Source organism: Bubalus bubalis, chromosome 1, assembly GCF_019923935.1.
Source record: "Bubalus bubalis isolate 160015118507 breed Murrah chromosome 1, NDDB_SH_1, whole genome shotgun sequence".
Lineage (NCBI taxonomy): Eukaryota > Metazoa > Chordata > Mammalia > Artiodactyla > Bovidae > Bubalus > Bubalus bubalis.
This window is the reverse complement of record NC_059157.1, coordinates 99,026,265-99,043,151: the sequence shown is the minus strand read 5'-3', so window position 1 is coordinate 99,043,151 and position 16,887 is coordinate 99,026,265. Positions and strand designations below refer to the sequence as shown.

General features: G+C 40.9%; 1 protein-coding gene across 2 annotated transcripts in view; it reads left to right on the top strand.

Annotated features, from left to right (window-relative positions):
• Window positions 1-16,887, top strand: part of GUCA1C (guanylate cyclase activator 1C) — a 57,229-nt gene that overhangs the window by 17,886 nt on the left and 22,456 nt on the right. Inside the window, exon 2 of one of the 2 annotated variants that reach the window (XM_025283706.3) lies at window positions 7,217-7,584. The exons of the other annotated variant lie outside the window; for it this stretch is intronic. Coding sequence (XP_025139491.2) covers window positions 7,217-7,339 — 123 coding nt within the window. The 3' untranslated portion in view covers window positions 7,340-7,584. Of the gene's footprint in view, window positions 1-7,216; window positions 7,585-16,887 lie in introns of those variants that run through there. 2 annotated transcript variants of the gene reach the window in all.

Genomic DNA, 16,887 nt, shown 5'->3' with positions numbered 1-16,887 from the left:
TTTATAATGTGCTTATCACTTGCTCTCTGGGTTTCCTTCTGACCATCTGAGGAACCATTTTCAGGCAGAAATTTCAATTCATATGTTGCTACTGGCCTGCCACAGCTGGCAAAATGTCACTGAAGTGTCACATGCAAAAGATTGAAAACATCTCACTGTCTCCAGGTTAGGGACCGTGACGATTCACAAATTTCTCAGATAGTGATTCTGTGAAAAATAATAGAAAGTCAATGCTGTGGGAGGAAATAAGTCTTAATCTGGGCTAAAAGTTTGGATTTTTGCTGGATTTGGATTATTTTCCTGACTACGAGGGTGTGTGTGCGCATGCTGAGTTGCTTCAGTTGGGTCTGACTCTTTGCAACCCCATGGACTGTAGCCCACTAGGCTACATGGGATTCTCCAGGCAAGAATACTGGAGTGGGTTGCCATGCCCTTCTCCAGGAGAACTTACTGACCCAGGGATTGAGGTTCTTTACCACTGATGCCACCTGGGAAGCCCACTCAGCATGAACAAAGGTGGCTTTATAGCTAGTTATAATAAGTCATTTCTATTTCCATGATAATGTTACTAGAACTGAGATGTTGTGCTTCTTGGTTAATACTGTTAGGGCCTTGTTAGGGTTAAATGAGCCCATATGTGTAAAGCACAATCCTAGTCCTAAATGTATAACAAGGATTCCATCACCAACAACTGTCACTGCTGTCATGGTTAATATTACTAGTCCAGCTCATTTATCATCTGAAATGAAGGACTGTTTCCAGAGCTGAAATTTCATGATTTTGAATCAATGAAATGAAGCCAAATTTTTGTAATATTATCCAGCTCATAAATTCATGGTTCTGTCATTGGGACAAAACCCTGAAGAGAATGTCTCTGAAATACACTAAGATAAATTTCAATATCTGTATCTCAAGATCACTGAAGCAAAGAGAGTGACGGGACCATATTGAACCTCTCAGATGATATCGACAGTGAGATTTTACTCAAAAGCTTTAGAAGTTTCCCTGTTGGCTTAGAGGGTAAAGCGTCTGCCTGCAAGGCGGAAGACCTGGGTTCGATCCCTGGGTCAGGAAGACACCCTGGAGAAGGAAATGGCAATCCACTCTGGTACTCTTGCCTGGAAAACCCCATGGATGGAGAAGCCTGGTGCAGGCTACAGTCCATGGGGTCACAAAGAGTCGTACACAACTGAGTGACTTCACTTTCACTTTCACTTTAGAAGGTGGGGGGAATGGAGGAGTGAGAGTTTTAATGCAGGTGGGAGGCCCCAAAGAGGGGGAAATGATGAGCCAAAGCAAGGACCAACTCCACAGTCATAAAGGAAGGCTCTAGTTTCCTAGCCAAGAGCATGGGTGAGGACTAAAGAGGGTCAGCTGGAAGAGAACTGGTGCATGTACTGATTCATCTCATTGGCCCTCCTGGAGGGAGAATATTCCTGGGGGAAGCCATAAGCAGTGAGAGGCTGTTGTCTATGGGGGTACATATGTGTGCGTGCTCACTCAGTCATGTGTGATTCTCTGTGACGCCATAGATTCTAGCCTGCCAGGCTCTTCTGTCCATGGAATTCTCCAGGCAAGAATACTGGAGTGAGTTGCCATTTTTTTCTCCAGGGATCTTCCCAACCCAGGGATTGAACCTGTGTCTCCTGCATTGGCAGGCAGATTCTTTACACTGAGCCACCTGGGAAGGCCCTGTTATCTGTAGGGTGCTGGAGGCTAAACTGTGGGCCAGGAGGGAGGGGCCAAGAATTCCAGAATGGACAGAAGTGTTCATCAAACCTGGATGCAGGAAGGGGCTGGAGGATGAACGTCTCCTGTCCTGCTTAGCCAGGTGGCTATAGTGGCAGAGGGAGGGAGGGCCAACAATAGAGGCTCAAGTCTCCCTGAGGTTAAATGGCTTAGAGGACATGGCCAGCTTTACCTTGGGCAGTACCAGGTCTGAAGGAAACACAGCATCTTCAGACACTGAGTTACCTTGCCTTACACACTTGCACTACCAAGTTGTTCACACATACACGTCCACAACAACCCACTGCATTGAACCTGTCCCATCTATTCCAGAAAGAGAATTCAGTTTTAATAAATTGAGGGCAATATTGCATGATATGAAGGAAAGTCTTAGAGTAAGCTCGTGCTCAGTTGCTTCGGTCGTGTCTGATTCTGTGAGTCCACAGCTGTAGCCCACCAGGCTCCTCTGTCCATGGGATTCTCCAGGCAAGAATACTGGAGTGGGTTGCCATTTCCTTCTCCAGGGGATCTTCCCAGTGCAGGGATCAAACCCACGTCTCCTGCGTTTCCTACATTGCGGTGGATTCTTTACCACTGAGCCACTGGGGAAACCCAAGTAAGGCTGACTAGCTCTTAAATCTTGGATCCACCCACATTCCAGTTTTGCTGCTTTAGATGGTTTATTTAAACTCTGAAAATCAGTTTTCTTTTCTGTAAAATAAGAATAATGCTACCTGTAAGGCTGTTGTTAGAATGAGAGAGAATGCATGGAGAGCGACCAGCACGGGGCTTGGGATGTGGTCCTCCCCCATACCGCTTCCTAAAATATACTAACGGTTGTTCTTTCACTTAATAATAAATCAGTTATTTTCATGTGCATATCAGCTTTAACTTTCTACCTTCATTTCAAATTGATCCTACTTTTAAAACAACTGATTTATGGCAGGTTGTGAATATCACCTGGAGATCATATTCCCCCTGAATATTTTCTATTGAGCAGAAGTTGTACTACATGACTTTGTTTCCCTTGTTTTTATCATATACTTCTAAAATTTAACCCCCTGGGGGAAAATCTTTTTCTTAAACTTTCTTTATAGATGTAAAAAGGGTGCCTTAGTTTCTGAGGCACACACATTTTAGAGAGACCATGAGAAAGCTTGTTTCCACATTTCTCTTCCCCTCATTTGAACACCCTCTACAAAACAACACAGTAATAGAACCAAACTCCCTTAGGAAACAGAAATTTATGCTTCCATATCTTGACCCCCATTTAACTCTTCCCTGTAATCTACTCCATCCTAAGAACATGATGTATAAATCTATAAATGTTTTGGGAGTAAAACTGTGAATAGGCTCTCAAACTCTCCTGAGGCTCACCAGATGGCTTTGTCTTCATCCAATTTCCACCCCACCCTTCAACCTCAAAAGAAGATCCTTCCCTTACCAAACTCACTTTTTACAGTTTTGTGATTCAGAATTATGAGAAATTGGAATAAAAGAATGAAATTTTCTCATGGTAGGGCAGGCATGTGAAGGAATGGGGCAGTGGAGACTGCTGAAGATGGAGCATCAGGATTCACGTGGAGGAGCAGATGGGAGAGGGAGGGGGTGTTGTGCAGAAACCTATAAATGTCTTGCAAGTCACGTTCCAGAAACGAAAGACTTGCTGTTATTTTGAAATTAATTTTTGGCTAGACTGTACTCATGACTCATTCTGAGGCTGAAGCTTGTGGGTCATAATTTTTCTAATTAGTTTGAATAAAGGTTTATAAATTCATGTGAGAGTAAGCCACAATTACAGAGCCACCTGGAAAGTTGTTAGATGTTAACATTGTCTACAATGATAGACATGGATAAGAAAAACAGCATAGGTCCGTGATTCCCAAATCTTAGGATATATAAGACATTACCTCAGGAACATCTTAAACTGCAGCTTCTTGGACTCCATCCCAAGTAGTTTTGATGTTCTTGTTCAGGTTTATGTCTAGGAATCTGTATTTTGATGTCCACACTTGATTCTGACGTAGAATATATGAACCCCTTTCTGGCTCAAGGCCAATGTCAGACTTCTTCATACAGTTCTATGTGCCGTGGGGGCTCCCATAGTTCAACCACAGAAATACAAGTTTTCTTTGGGGTTGCCCCGAAGAAAAGCTGATTTGGACATTCCCTATTGCATTCCTCCTAGTATCTTGCCTTTTCTGTAGTTCCTTTTTCCCCTCTCACCCATCCTAAATCTATAGATCAATTGAAGACAAGATTTGTTCTTTTTTACAGAACAAGCATTTTACTTTATGCCATCTCCAAGATGAACACAAACGATTAAATTACATTCACCAGAATTGTCTCACCAATGCAAATTTATACAAAATTTTAATGGGATGAAAATTGGAAAGGGATATCTGACTGCAGATTGTGAGAATTAATTTGCCAGACCACATAACAGAATGCTCCAGTGAAAACAGGAAATGTTTTGCTTGCAGGAGCCTTTGAAAGAGGCTGCACTTGTTTAAGTAAAAAGGTCTCCTCACCCATAACCATTGACTTTGATTGTAGATGAGCCAGATTGCCCATTTTAAAACCACACAATGAAAATACTTTTGCTTGTCTCCTGGTAGAGGTTGCCTAGAACTTTAGAAGCCTGGATAAGAAAATGTGTTAGGACCACCCACCCACTGTGCCTTATCATAAAATACAAAATGTTCTAAAGACAACATTGTTCAATCTACCTTGTTGTCATCCATCATGCCCAGGTGACACTGAAAATTGTGATCACTGAAGCAAGACTCGTAAAATGAATCATCACAAAATATCATAAAATATAAAGTTTTATGGAAATACTGGAGTATCCACCTTATAACAAACCAGCTCAGTCTTCACAGGGAAGATGCTTCTGTGACCTTTTGGTAAATATACACAATAACTACCCAGGAAATGACCGCATTGATTGGTCAGCCCTGGAGACACAAGAACAAGACCCAGAAGCAGATGCACCTGTGGTTAGACACCGTATCACCCACCTTCTATTCTCCACACCTGCCAGTCCTGTTTCTGAAAAATAATGGCTGTGTCCCACCAAATCTGGAGATGATATCTTGATGTCACCTTACATTTCAACTCTCTAATAATTTTCCTTGTCCCAGCCACAGCTCTGCTAGGGATTGACAAGTGAAGTGGAAGTGAGCAGTAGGAAAAGCAGGTGGAAGAAAGGTAAAACCATGTAATGTTTTGGGTACATTTGAGCTGACTTCTTTTAGGACACTTCTGCTCTTGGGAAACCTATATGCAGGTCAGGAAGCAACAGTTAGAACTGGACATGGAACAACAGACTGGTTCCAAATAGGAAAAGGAGTACGTCCAGGCTGTATATTGTCACCCTGCCTATTTAACTTATATGCAGGGTACAGCATGAGAAACACTGGGCTGGAAGAAGCTTAAGCTGGAATCAAGATTGCCGGGAGAAATATCAATAACCTCAGATATGCAGATGACACCACCCTTATGGCAGAAAGTGAAGAGGAACTAAAGAGCCTCTTGATGAAAGTGAAAGAGGAGAGTGAAAAAGTTGACTTAAAGCTCAACATTCAGAAAAGGAAGATCATGGCATCCGGTCCCATCACTTCATGGGAAATAGACGGGGAAACAGTGGAAACAGTGTCAGACTTTATTTTTCTGGGCTCCAAAATCACTGCAGATGGTGACTGCAGCCATGAAATTAAAAGACGCTTACTCCTTAGAAGGAAAGTTATGACCAACCTAGATAGCATATTCAAAAGCAGAGACATTACTTTGCCAACAAAGGTTCGTCTAGTCAAGGCTATGGTTTTTCCAGTAGTCATGTATGGATGTGAGAGTTGGACTGTAAAGAAAGCTGAGCACCGAAGAATTGATGCTTTTGAACTGTGGTGCTGGAGAAGACTCTTGAGAGTCCCTTGGACTGCAAGGAGATCCAACCAATCCATTCTAAAGGAGATCAGTCCTGGGTGTTCTTTGAAAGGAATGAAGCTAAAGCTGAAACTCTAGTATCTTGGCCACCTCATCGAAGAGTTGACTCATTGGAAAAGACTCTGATGCTGGGAGGGATTGGGGGCAGGAGGAGAAGGGGATGACAGAGGATGAGATGGCTGGATGGCATCACTGACTCGATGGACCTGAGTTTGAGTGAACTCTGGGAGTTGATGATGGACAGGGAGGCCTGGCATGCTGCAGTTCATGGGGTCACAAAGAGTCGGACACAACCGTGTGACTGAACTGAACTGATGGTTGATTCAAATTGTTGTACAACAGAAACTAAAACAACATTGTAAAATCAATAATAAAAATGACTGAATTAACTTGAAAACATTTAATGTGGGAATCTCAAAAAAGCCATTAACCAGCCAAACAGGCTTTGCTTTACATCCATAAACACTGGTGGGTTCTCAGTTTTCTTAGACTTGGTAGAATTAAGTCTCAAGTCTTAAAGACTCAAGCACATCACTTTATAGACCAGTAAGCCTAAAGTCCTTTATTTCCAAGGAAAAAGGATACTTTGTCATGTCCTGTTTTTGTAAATAGAATTTGACATCCCAAATATTCCAAAAAGAATCAGCTGATAGCATCTTTTCCTGGACTGAAGATGCTGCCCATCAGCAGCTGAAAGCACATGGGAAAACAGAATGGCCTAACACCTCCCCTAGAGCTTGCCACCTTTTTAAAATAGTCGAGCATTTGGCTGAGCAAGGTTTAAAGTATATGATTCTAAGAATGGCACAGGATGCTTTTCAACTGGGAATGTTTTACCAATTTAAAACAGGATGAGGGGAACTACCTAAACTTGCACCCCTTAATCTTTTCTAAGATTTAACACAACAAAATCTTTTTAAAAAATTAATTTTGATTCATACTGAAAATGTTGGGATTAAAAGGAATCCTGCAGATTAGCAGCCCAAAAACTTCAACCGGTTTCTCTAAAACAGTAGGGAATTTAGCTACATACTGGATGTTTCCCTGTAATTGAAAATTGGCACCTGGTCTTCTCCCTGAGTGGAGGCAAAAACCTGAAGGTATTCAGAAGAAACCACTGTAGGGTGTTCTCTGTGAGAACTCAGCCTTCCATCATGGCATTTCAGACTCTTTTTTGTCATAGGAAGTAAACATTTTCAGAACTTTCCTGGTGTTAAGGTGGTTAAGACTCCACACTTCCACTGTAGCGGGGTACAGAGTCAATCTCTGGTTAGGGAACTAAGATCCCATGTGCTGCACTTGGCCAAAGAAAAGAAAAAGTGTACCTTTTCTCTGAAAATGTTCTCACTTATTTATAATTATTTGTCTCTATACACCTTACACCAGTTGTTTTTAATAAAGTTCCAGGGAATAGTTTCATGCCACAATCTCATGAGTTGTATTATATTGTACTAAAGGTCCTGCTCATGAATGATGACTTCACAAATAAAAAATAATTGGCATTCTTAAATATTTATTTCCCTTTCTACCTTGCTTTCCATAGGATGGATTTATTGACTTAAGAGTTTATTGCTGCTGTAAATCCAGTAGTACAAGAAAAATGAAGCAAAAATTAAAGTGGTATTTTGAGCAATATGATGTCATCGGAAATGGTTCTGTTGTCTAAAGGGAACATCTTCGTGGTAAGTGAAGTAGTGAGGCATCCTTTGCAGGACACTCTAGCGTTAACTCCATCTTCCTCCCTGTGGAGTCAGTGACAGTTCCCCATGTGGTTGGCTATTCTTGGGATGTGTATTTGGAATGGCTGAAGCAATGTCAGTCTCTATCCTGTTGGTTACTGAATGTGCAACTGCATATCAGCATTTTCTTCTAGGTGCAGTCCACTCTGAAGTTTACAAATTTAGAACGGTATTGAGAATGAAAAATAAACATAGGTTGGCTGCCTGATGCAAAGGGCCAACTTGTCATTGGGAAATGACACTGGGAAAGACTGAAGGCAGTAGAAGGGGGCAGCAGAGGGATAAAATGGTTAGATGGCATCACTGACTCAATGAACATGAATTTGAGCAAACTCCGGGAGATAATGAAGGACAAGGGAGCCTGGGGTGTTACAGTACATGAGGTCACAGAGAGTTGGACACAATTTAGTGACTGACTGACAACAACTTATCTTTTTCTCTGCCTCGCTGCAGAAAGTCTCGTGGGGAGCAGCTGAAATATAATATGGTTTATATAGCAAGAGACGTGGATGAAGAATAAAGGTCCTAAGAAATGAATCTTTCTGGGAACTTGACTAAAGTGTTTTCTAACAGATTGCTCAAGGAGCTCAGATCCTTTCCATCTCTGAAATTTGAGGACTCCCTTTATAAGTCTTAACCCCCCACTCTCTGCTAATGGAGTGAGGATAGTGATTATAATGGTATGAGATGAAATGTATCCCAAGTAAAAGTGACTAAGTGGGGCACTGTGCCTGAATAAAGATATGAAGCAAAATAAACATTATGAATATTATACGCTGAATTTGTGAATGTCAGAACTAGGATCAGATGTCACAGAGATGATATGGTCCAAATTCTCTCATTTATAGATGAAGCTGAGTCACATAATGTATGGTATAAGAGAAACTTGTGAGGAAAAATCATTGGGTAGAACTATAATGACTATTTCAACAAAGCTGGTACACTATTTAGTAAATATTAACACATGGGAAGAATTCAAGAGTATGATAATACTAATATTGCTTCTACTTGAATCTCATCAAAAAGAGTACCAAGATATTTTGTAACTGAACTTGGTAATGTTAAAATTCAGAAATTCTGCATACTTATTACATGTTGCAATACAAAACTGGGAATCTAAAACGTTCTACAGAGTGCCCAACCCAGTATAAATTTTTAAATAACATCTTAATATATACCTATTTTAAAAAACACTAAGTATATAATACAGCATACAAATACTAGGGTGCCTCAAAGCTGTGCTCCAATCATGAGGTTTGTACCCTGGGGTCTATAGATCTATAGCCTTCAGGAATCCTTGGCCCCTCTTAGAATCAAGTGCAAAATTTTGCACATGATCCACTTTTTTTTTCAAGGGGAGGTAGGGGGTCAGGTTTGCAAAAGAACTAGGAAGAGCAAAAGGATTAACTCTTTTTGTTGTTGTTTTAAATCTTACAGGAAAGTTTACATAGATTTTCATTAGTTGAAATGTATAACTTAAGTTAGTGAGCCAAGGAAAGAAAAATAGCTAATTTGAGGCTTTCCCTAAAATGTTTAGAAAGAACAAAATGAAAACAGGCAAACTGAAATAATTAGCACAGAGCAGAAATTAATAATTAGATGCTATTTGTCTCTGACTAATAAAGTGTTAAAAACAGTGAGATGTAATTCTGGTAAAGGCACTGTGGAGGGAGCATAAATTGATAGAACATTCCTGGAAATGTGGTCTGCATAACAGACTAAAATGTCTCTTCAGTTTTAGAGTCAGTTACTTTTTGTCAGGAAAAACAATTTTGCCAAAGATAAAAGTTCTGATTTACATCACAGAATCATTTAAAATCAGATCAGATCAGATCAGTCGCTCAGTCATGTCCGACTCTTTGTGACCCCATGAATTGCAGCACACCAGGCCTCCCTGTCCATCACCAACTCCAGGAGTTCACTGAGACTCACGTCCATCAAGTCAGTGATGCCATCCAGCCATCTCATCCTCTGTCGTCCCCTTCTCCTCCTGCCCCCAATCCCTCCCAGCATCAGGGTCTTTTTCAATGAGTCAACTCTTCGCATGAGGTGGCCAAAGTACTGGAGTTTCAGCTTTAGCATCATTCCTTCCAAAGAAATCCCAGGGCTGATCTCCTTCAGAATGGACTGGTTGGATCTCCTTGCAGTCCAAGGGACTCTCAAGAGTCTTCTCCAACACCACAGTTCAAATACACATTAAAAAAATCTAAAGGAGGAAAACTTTTAATGCAATGAAATATATAATTATAAAAAATCAGTGGTCTATAAACAAACATTCTACATAATTACAAGTGAAGAAAAACACAAAGGTAAGGAGTAATACATACTGGGTAATTTTTGTCAATACATAGCAAGATGTTAAAATGAAATTCAGCCCAGGTATCATTAAGATTTGAAGGAAGTACTAGTATAGGCAGAATTTACTAGTAGTTAAGGAAGCAGTTACAAAGGAAGTACTTACATCTTAATCACAATTCAAGGGTATAAAATGGTCAAGATGAGGGCTTGGGAGAAGGATTATTGGAGAGGATTTCTCATGTAAGAGCCCTCATGTCAATTGCATGAGGTTCTAAGGACATCAGTTAAGGTGTGGATGTGCCCTGGAGTTTAGGGAACACCCTGTTCCAGTCATAGAGAAATCTAAAGAAGCAGACCATGGCAACAGAATCTTGGGATAAAGTTCAGGATATGTCTGCATTCCTGGAATCTGCTGGGACCAAGAATGCTTGAGTTTTTCCTTGGATCAGATATGGGCCACTGAGAGAGGAAGCTGGTAGAGAGCTTTCTTGGATCTTGTCCAGCTGAGTCACTTGGAGAAGCGAGGAATCCTCAGAAGAGAGGTGGAGAGTGGTTCTCAGCCAGGAGCGATTTTACTCTCCTCCCTCAGGGGACAGCTGGCAAAGTCTGGAGATGATTGATTCTCAACTGGAGAATGGGGGAGGGTGTGGTGCAACTGCTGTCTATTGTTAGAGACCAGGGATGCTGTTAGACATTCTACCACGCATAGGACGACACAGGACAAGAAAGAATTGTCGAGTCCAAAATGTCAGTGGTGCAGTTGCTTAGAATTGGCTTTCTAAAGAAGGAGCCTCAAGGGCTGGAATCAAAGTGCATGATTTCATGTCTAGGGAGTTGCAGGAGAGTCTCAGTAATTAACAGGGGGTGGGAGGCTTCAGAGAAAGAATGGGCTTTAAACATCTGCTACCCAGAGAGCTCTGCAACCATGAACATGATGGTATCTGCCAAGTCAAGGCTCTCTTACTTTCCCTCTATCTCCTCCTCCCTTCTGCTCACACTTGGAGAGGTCAGAGAAAGGGGTTAGCAAGGTTGGGAAGAAACATATGTACTAAAGGAGGAAGGAAAGAAAACAAATCATGCCTCTTTGCCTCCCCGCCCTGCCATGCTTCTCCTTAAAGAAGAGGGAAACACGAAGCACCCGACAACTCCCTCCAAATTATTATCCCCTTAGGCCTTAATCTTCCAGTCAATCCTTCATCCCCACTTACGTTGCCTGGAGTTGGGTGATGGACAAATTCTAAAAATCTCATCATCTCTCACTGTGACTTACACATGCAGTCGAATATCACTTCAGGATGTGGGAATACTGGATGTCTCGCCAAAGTTTTGAGGCTTCTGGGGTCTCTGTCAAGACAACTGAGAAATCCTAAACTTTCATCTAATAGGAGACTGACTACATGTATCTTAATCATTGCACTAAGTATTATTTAACTGAGATCTCGGCTTGCTAAGGCCAAGAGTGGTACTTTGCCACCGTTAACTGTGATTATTCCTAGGATTTGAGATTAGTAATGTTTGGGAAGCAGCAAGAGAGAGTCCTATTTGACAAACCGAAATGTTGCCAACAGTTTTTCTAAAGATTCTCCTGTTCAATCAAGACAGTTACGTTCAAATTTCCAGATGACTAATCCATTCTCTCATTGTCTTAATTTCTACATCCAATATGGGTCATTTAATTTAGTCACCTGGGGCAAGAGTGGGGATGGGGAGAGTGGTTAAATCATCCCTCCAGGAAATCTGGAAATGTCTTTTTCCTTATGTCCCCTGACAGCTTTTATGATGAAAAGATGCTGGCAGACTGAGAGAAATTCAGGATCCTTCCAAGGCATGCATGTCTGTCTTCCCAGGTGATAGCCCTGCAAAAGGGCACCAAAAAACCAAACTCACCAGTGGCAGAAGCCAGAGAGAGGGTATTAGATGCTTATAGAACACCCTTTTATGTTCATCATAAGATCAAAGATAAGTCTAAAACTTGAGGAAACTGTCTTTTCTGGGTCCAAAACCACTGTTAGTATCTTTTGTTACTTAATATGTTGAGTGGATCCCTTTGTTCTGTGTAAAATAACACCTTAGACTAAACTCAGTTCATTTAAGTTCCAAGTCTCATTACCCAGAACTGACATACAATCTTTTTATTTGTTTTTGAACTGAAAACAGGTTGAATAGCAAACCTGAAATAAAAAATTCCCTCAATTCTGTCACACTGAGGTAAGAAATGTTGCAAAATGAATTTGCTTCCAGAAGAGTTGAGCTTAGATTTAGTTTGCAGAAGGTGCAAGCCTTCAACCACCAGCAAACTGAGTCCTGAAGAGTTTAACACATCGGTGTTTTGTAAGAGATGTAAACAGTGATAAAATAGCCCTTCACCTCAGGCTCACTTTCCTTATTGTGTAGGAGATAGATTATTTAGACAAAACCATGAACCTTTCAAGAAAATGTACTTGTGATATCACTTCAGTTCAGTTCAGTCACTCAGTTGTGTCCGACTCTTTGCAACCTCATGAACCACAGCACGCCAGGCCTCCCTGTCCATCACCAACTGCCGGAGTCTACCCAAACCCATGTCCATCGAGTCGGTGATGCCATCCAAACATCTCATCCTCTGTCATCCCCTTTTCCTGCCCTCAATCTTTCCCAGCATCTGGGTCTTTTCAAGTGAGTCAGCTCTTTACATCAGGTGGCCAAAGTATTGGAGTTTCAGCTTCAACACTTGGGTTTCACAATTTGACCAGTGCAATGTTCTGCAGCTGATACAATTTGACTGAATATATACTGACTCCATGGACTGTAGCTCGCCAGGCTCCTGTGTCCATGGGATTCTCCAGGCAAGAATACTGGACTGAGTTGCCATGCTCCTCTCCAGGGAATCTTCCCAACCCAAGGATTGAACCTGGGTCTCCCACTTCGCAGGCAGATTCTTTACCGTCTGAGCCACCAGGGAAGCCCATATTGACCATACTTATATTCAATGCACAGTGACGGATACTTTGTATATATAAAGAGTGAAGGGAGATAAAAAGGGGAAAAAGTGGGAGAGTAGGGGATGAAGGAATCTTTGCTGTTTGTTTTTGGATATGTTTTATGGCTGAATTTCTTTTTACTGGAGGCTTCTCATCAAATTACGAATAAACTTTTCCCTCCTAACTTCAATTATACCATCCTCTATCAGATTTTTCCTTCTCCTTGACGATACACTTCTGGAAAGAGTTGTCCACGGTTGCCTCCATTTCTGCTCTCTCCGTATTTCTACTGTCTGCTCATTTGTTCATCTGTTCGTTCTGCCCTAAAACCTGGTTTCCTCTTTATCTCAGAAAAGTTGCATTTTTTCAGAGGCAGGAACAAGAAGACACAACACAGACATTCCAAGAGAAGGGAGGGGGATTACACCAAATGGATTCAATCATGGGATGATCTTGAGAAAGTAAGTTTGGAATTGTGGAAAATTAGTAAGAGATGTTAAAGGGGGATCAGGGGAGGGAATAGATATATAAGGGACTGAGAACCATGTTTGTCATCATCCACAGAATCAACCTACCCATCACTTGTAGTGAACACTAGAGGGCAGTAGAGGCTCATGTTGAACGTAGCAGTTTGCTTAGACAATCGTGGCTGCTTACTCGGCAGGACATGAGGAGGAGGAGGCTGGGAGAGAGTTCAAATGAAAGCACCGCCATGAGCAATCCAAACATTTGGGCAAGAGTATAATTCTCAGAAAAACAACTTGAAAATGTATCAAGAGCAAAGAACTTCCTCTTAAGGACCCAGTCCCGCATCTACCTCTTAGTCTCAAGTGAGTAATGCTGACTTACTGGTTTACTACAATCAAAGCCACTTGGTGTCATCACTTTATATAAGTCTACATGGATGGAGAATAAAGTAAGTCAGTACATGTGAAAGCTGCAAGGAACAATTTCAGATTGCCCAGAGTTGCTAAGGAGGCTAAGTGAAGTTAGAAAAGAACCCGAAAAATGGAAAGCGGAGGACCTGATGAGGCCAGTGCAAAACTTGATTTGAAATATGTACCTGAAATGGTAATCATCAAGCAAGAGAAATGCTGGAGATTGTTTTTTGTTTTAGACTTTAATCCTAGAGGTGCTGCAGGGTGGCAGGGACTGGAGTAGAGAGGGATAAACCATTCAACTCAGGGTCAGAATTGTTGATCAAAGGGTGAGTGTTCTGAAAGTAGATGGAACATCATGAATACTTAAGACTTAGCATCATAAGTGAATTTCAAAAGGACAGGTCAAGGACATTTGAAAATATCCACGACTTCTGCTTGTAGTGCTGGTGAGGGGTGGAAGGGGTATAAGAAAAAGTGACTTCCCATAGAGAAGTATGAGAGGATGGTGGTATCCTCAAGAAGAGGCTCCATTTGAAGAGACAGATAACATGTTCCAGAAAACAGAAAATTATGCAGGAGTCATTTACATTTATGTAATCTCCTCAAGAACAAAGAAACGGTAAAATGGGGAGTGTGGTTGGAAAGGGCCTAGAAATAGAGTTGAGTTGAAAAACAATGTAAATCTAGATGAGAGAAGATGTTGGGTTCAGGAATAACTGAGTTCACCTGCAATTAGGGAACTGGGATTTTTGACCTGTAGTCATAACTCAGATCACTTCATGGGAAATAGATGGGGAAACAGTGGAAACAGTGTCAGACTTTATTTTTTTGGGCTCCAATATCACTGCAGATGGTGATTGCAGCCATGAAATTAAAAGACGCTTACTCCTTGGAAGGAAAGTTATGACCAACCTAGATAGCATATTCAAAAGCAGAGACATTACTTTGCCAACAAAGGTCCGTCTAGTCAAGGCTATGGTTTTTCCAGTGGTCGTGTATGGATGTGAGAGTTGGACTATGAAGAAGGCTGAGCGCCGAAGAATTGATGCTTTTGAACTGTGGTGTTGGAGAAGACTCTTGAGAATCCCTGGGACTGCAAGGAGATCCAACCAATCCATTCTAAAGGAGATCAGTCCTGGGTGTTCATTGGAAGGAATGATGCTGAAGCTGAAAATCCAATACTTTGGCCACCTGACACTAAGAGTTGACTCATTGGAAAAGACTCTGATGCTGGGAGGGATTGAGGGCAGGAGGAGAAGGGGACGACAGAGTATGAGATGGCTGGATGACATCACCGACTCGATGGACGTGAGTTTGCGTGAACTCCGGGAGTTGGTGATGGACAGGGAGGCCTGGTGTGCTGCAATTCATGGGGTCGCAAAGAGTCAGACACGACTGAGCGACTGAACTGAACTGAACTGAATAACTCAGAAGAAAGGGGATACTTTATGGTTTCTGGAACAGCTTACAGAATTAATAACATCATTTACTCCGATATAAAAATTCATATCTTAAATATCATTGGCTTTTATAAAATGAAGATACCAAACTAGTCTCACTTTATAATAACAATGAACCACTCTTTCTTGGCAAATGCATATACAGAATTAAAACTGATAGAATTTGCTTTTATTTGGAAATTATTGGAGGTGGTTGTATCATCTCAAGGGAGAGCTGGGCCATTCCATGCATCAAGATAAAAGTGCTAAAATTGTTGTACAACGACAGCCCAGTGCACCAAAGGACAAGGAAGAGAAAATAATGAAGACATAGATGGTTGATATTTGTTGAAGTATGAAAGGATTTTGCCAGAATTTGACAGAGGAGGATACAGGGCTTCACTCAGACCTAAAGGGAAAATGAGTGTCACAGATGAAAATATCTATTCACATTTTTATAAGTTATATATACCTCAAATAAAGCTTTTATTGTTATTGTTATAAAAACATTGGTGTTGGTAGAAATGGAGATGTTTAAATATAGCAGAATAGTGTTAGCCATGTCCCAACATATCATTTTCTGATTTCTCAAAATAAAAAGCAACAAACACAGAATTTGTATCTGATCCAATGTATATTGAGGCCAAAGATAAGAAGACTCCAGTACACTCAGATGCAACCAAAAAAAAAAGAAAAAGTAAACTTCAGGGATGTATATGAAAAATCCCAATTTGACTGAAAATTGCAAAAGGATGACCAACATCAATTCTGCTATAACAGAAAAATACAGAATAGATATTTTTAATTCCAGACATAATTATCATGGTAGTTAGCAAATCAAAGTTATATCAAAAGAGAGGTATAGGTTTAGTGCTAAGAAAATAAAGAAACAAAGAACTATCAGCTCCATGAGGGCAAGAGGTATTTCTGGTTTTTTATGTACTTTGGTGTTTCTTGTGCTCTCACACTTTCTGGCACATAATAGGTTCTCCATAAATAGTTGCATAATGAGTATCTGATAAGATGTCATGGAAAACAAAGGAAGAAATAAAGAACGAGTAAGTACAGTATGCATTGCTATCTGTAGGAAGAAAGGCATCTAAGAGACTAGTTAGGAAATGAACATATATGAAAATGGGTTTGTTTAGTCACTAAGTTGTATCCAACTCTTTTGCAACCCATGAACTGTAGCCCGTCATGCTCCTCTGTCCATGGAATTCTCCAGGCAAGAATACTGGAATGGGTTGCCATTTTCTTCTCCAGGGGATCTTCCCAACCCAGGGATTGAACCAGAGTCTCCTGCATGGCAGGCAGATTCTTTACAGTTGAGCCACCTGGGAAGCCCAAATATGCATTACAAATGTCATAAGATACAAATACAGATCTATTAGCAGAACTTAATTGCCAATGGAAAGTATTAATAGACGTGAGGCACAGAGAGAGGTTAACGGTGGATTCTTTCTTTCATTACACTTCTCTGTAGTGTTGTTGTTTTTTACCATGAGTATGTATCATTGCTATTACTCAACAAGTTAGCTTATTCTTATATTATGAACAAAAGCATCTAGGAAAGGAGATTTTGAAGAGAATCACAAAGATGGAAAATCGAAGCTCAATATTCAATATCACTGAAGAATGAAAACAGAAGGGACAGCAAGACAAGTCAGGATAAACGATCAAGCATGGAATTCTGCAGCCCTTACTTCAGGAAGAATAGCAATCGGCATGCTACCATGTGCCTCTTAGCACTCATTCTTGACATGATTTAGGAAGATTTATAGACACTTGTTCACAACCACAAGTGCAGAAACTGTCCAGACAACAAAGTACCAAATAGCCCAGGGATAAACGAGACTTAAGTGGCTAATAATAAACTGTGAAAGTGAAAAGAAACAGA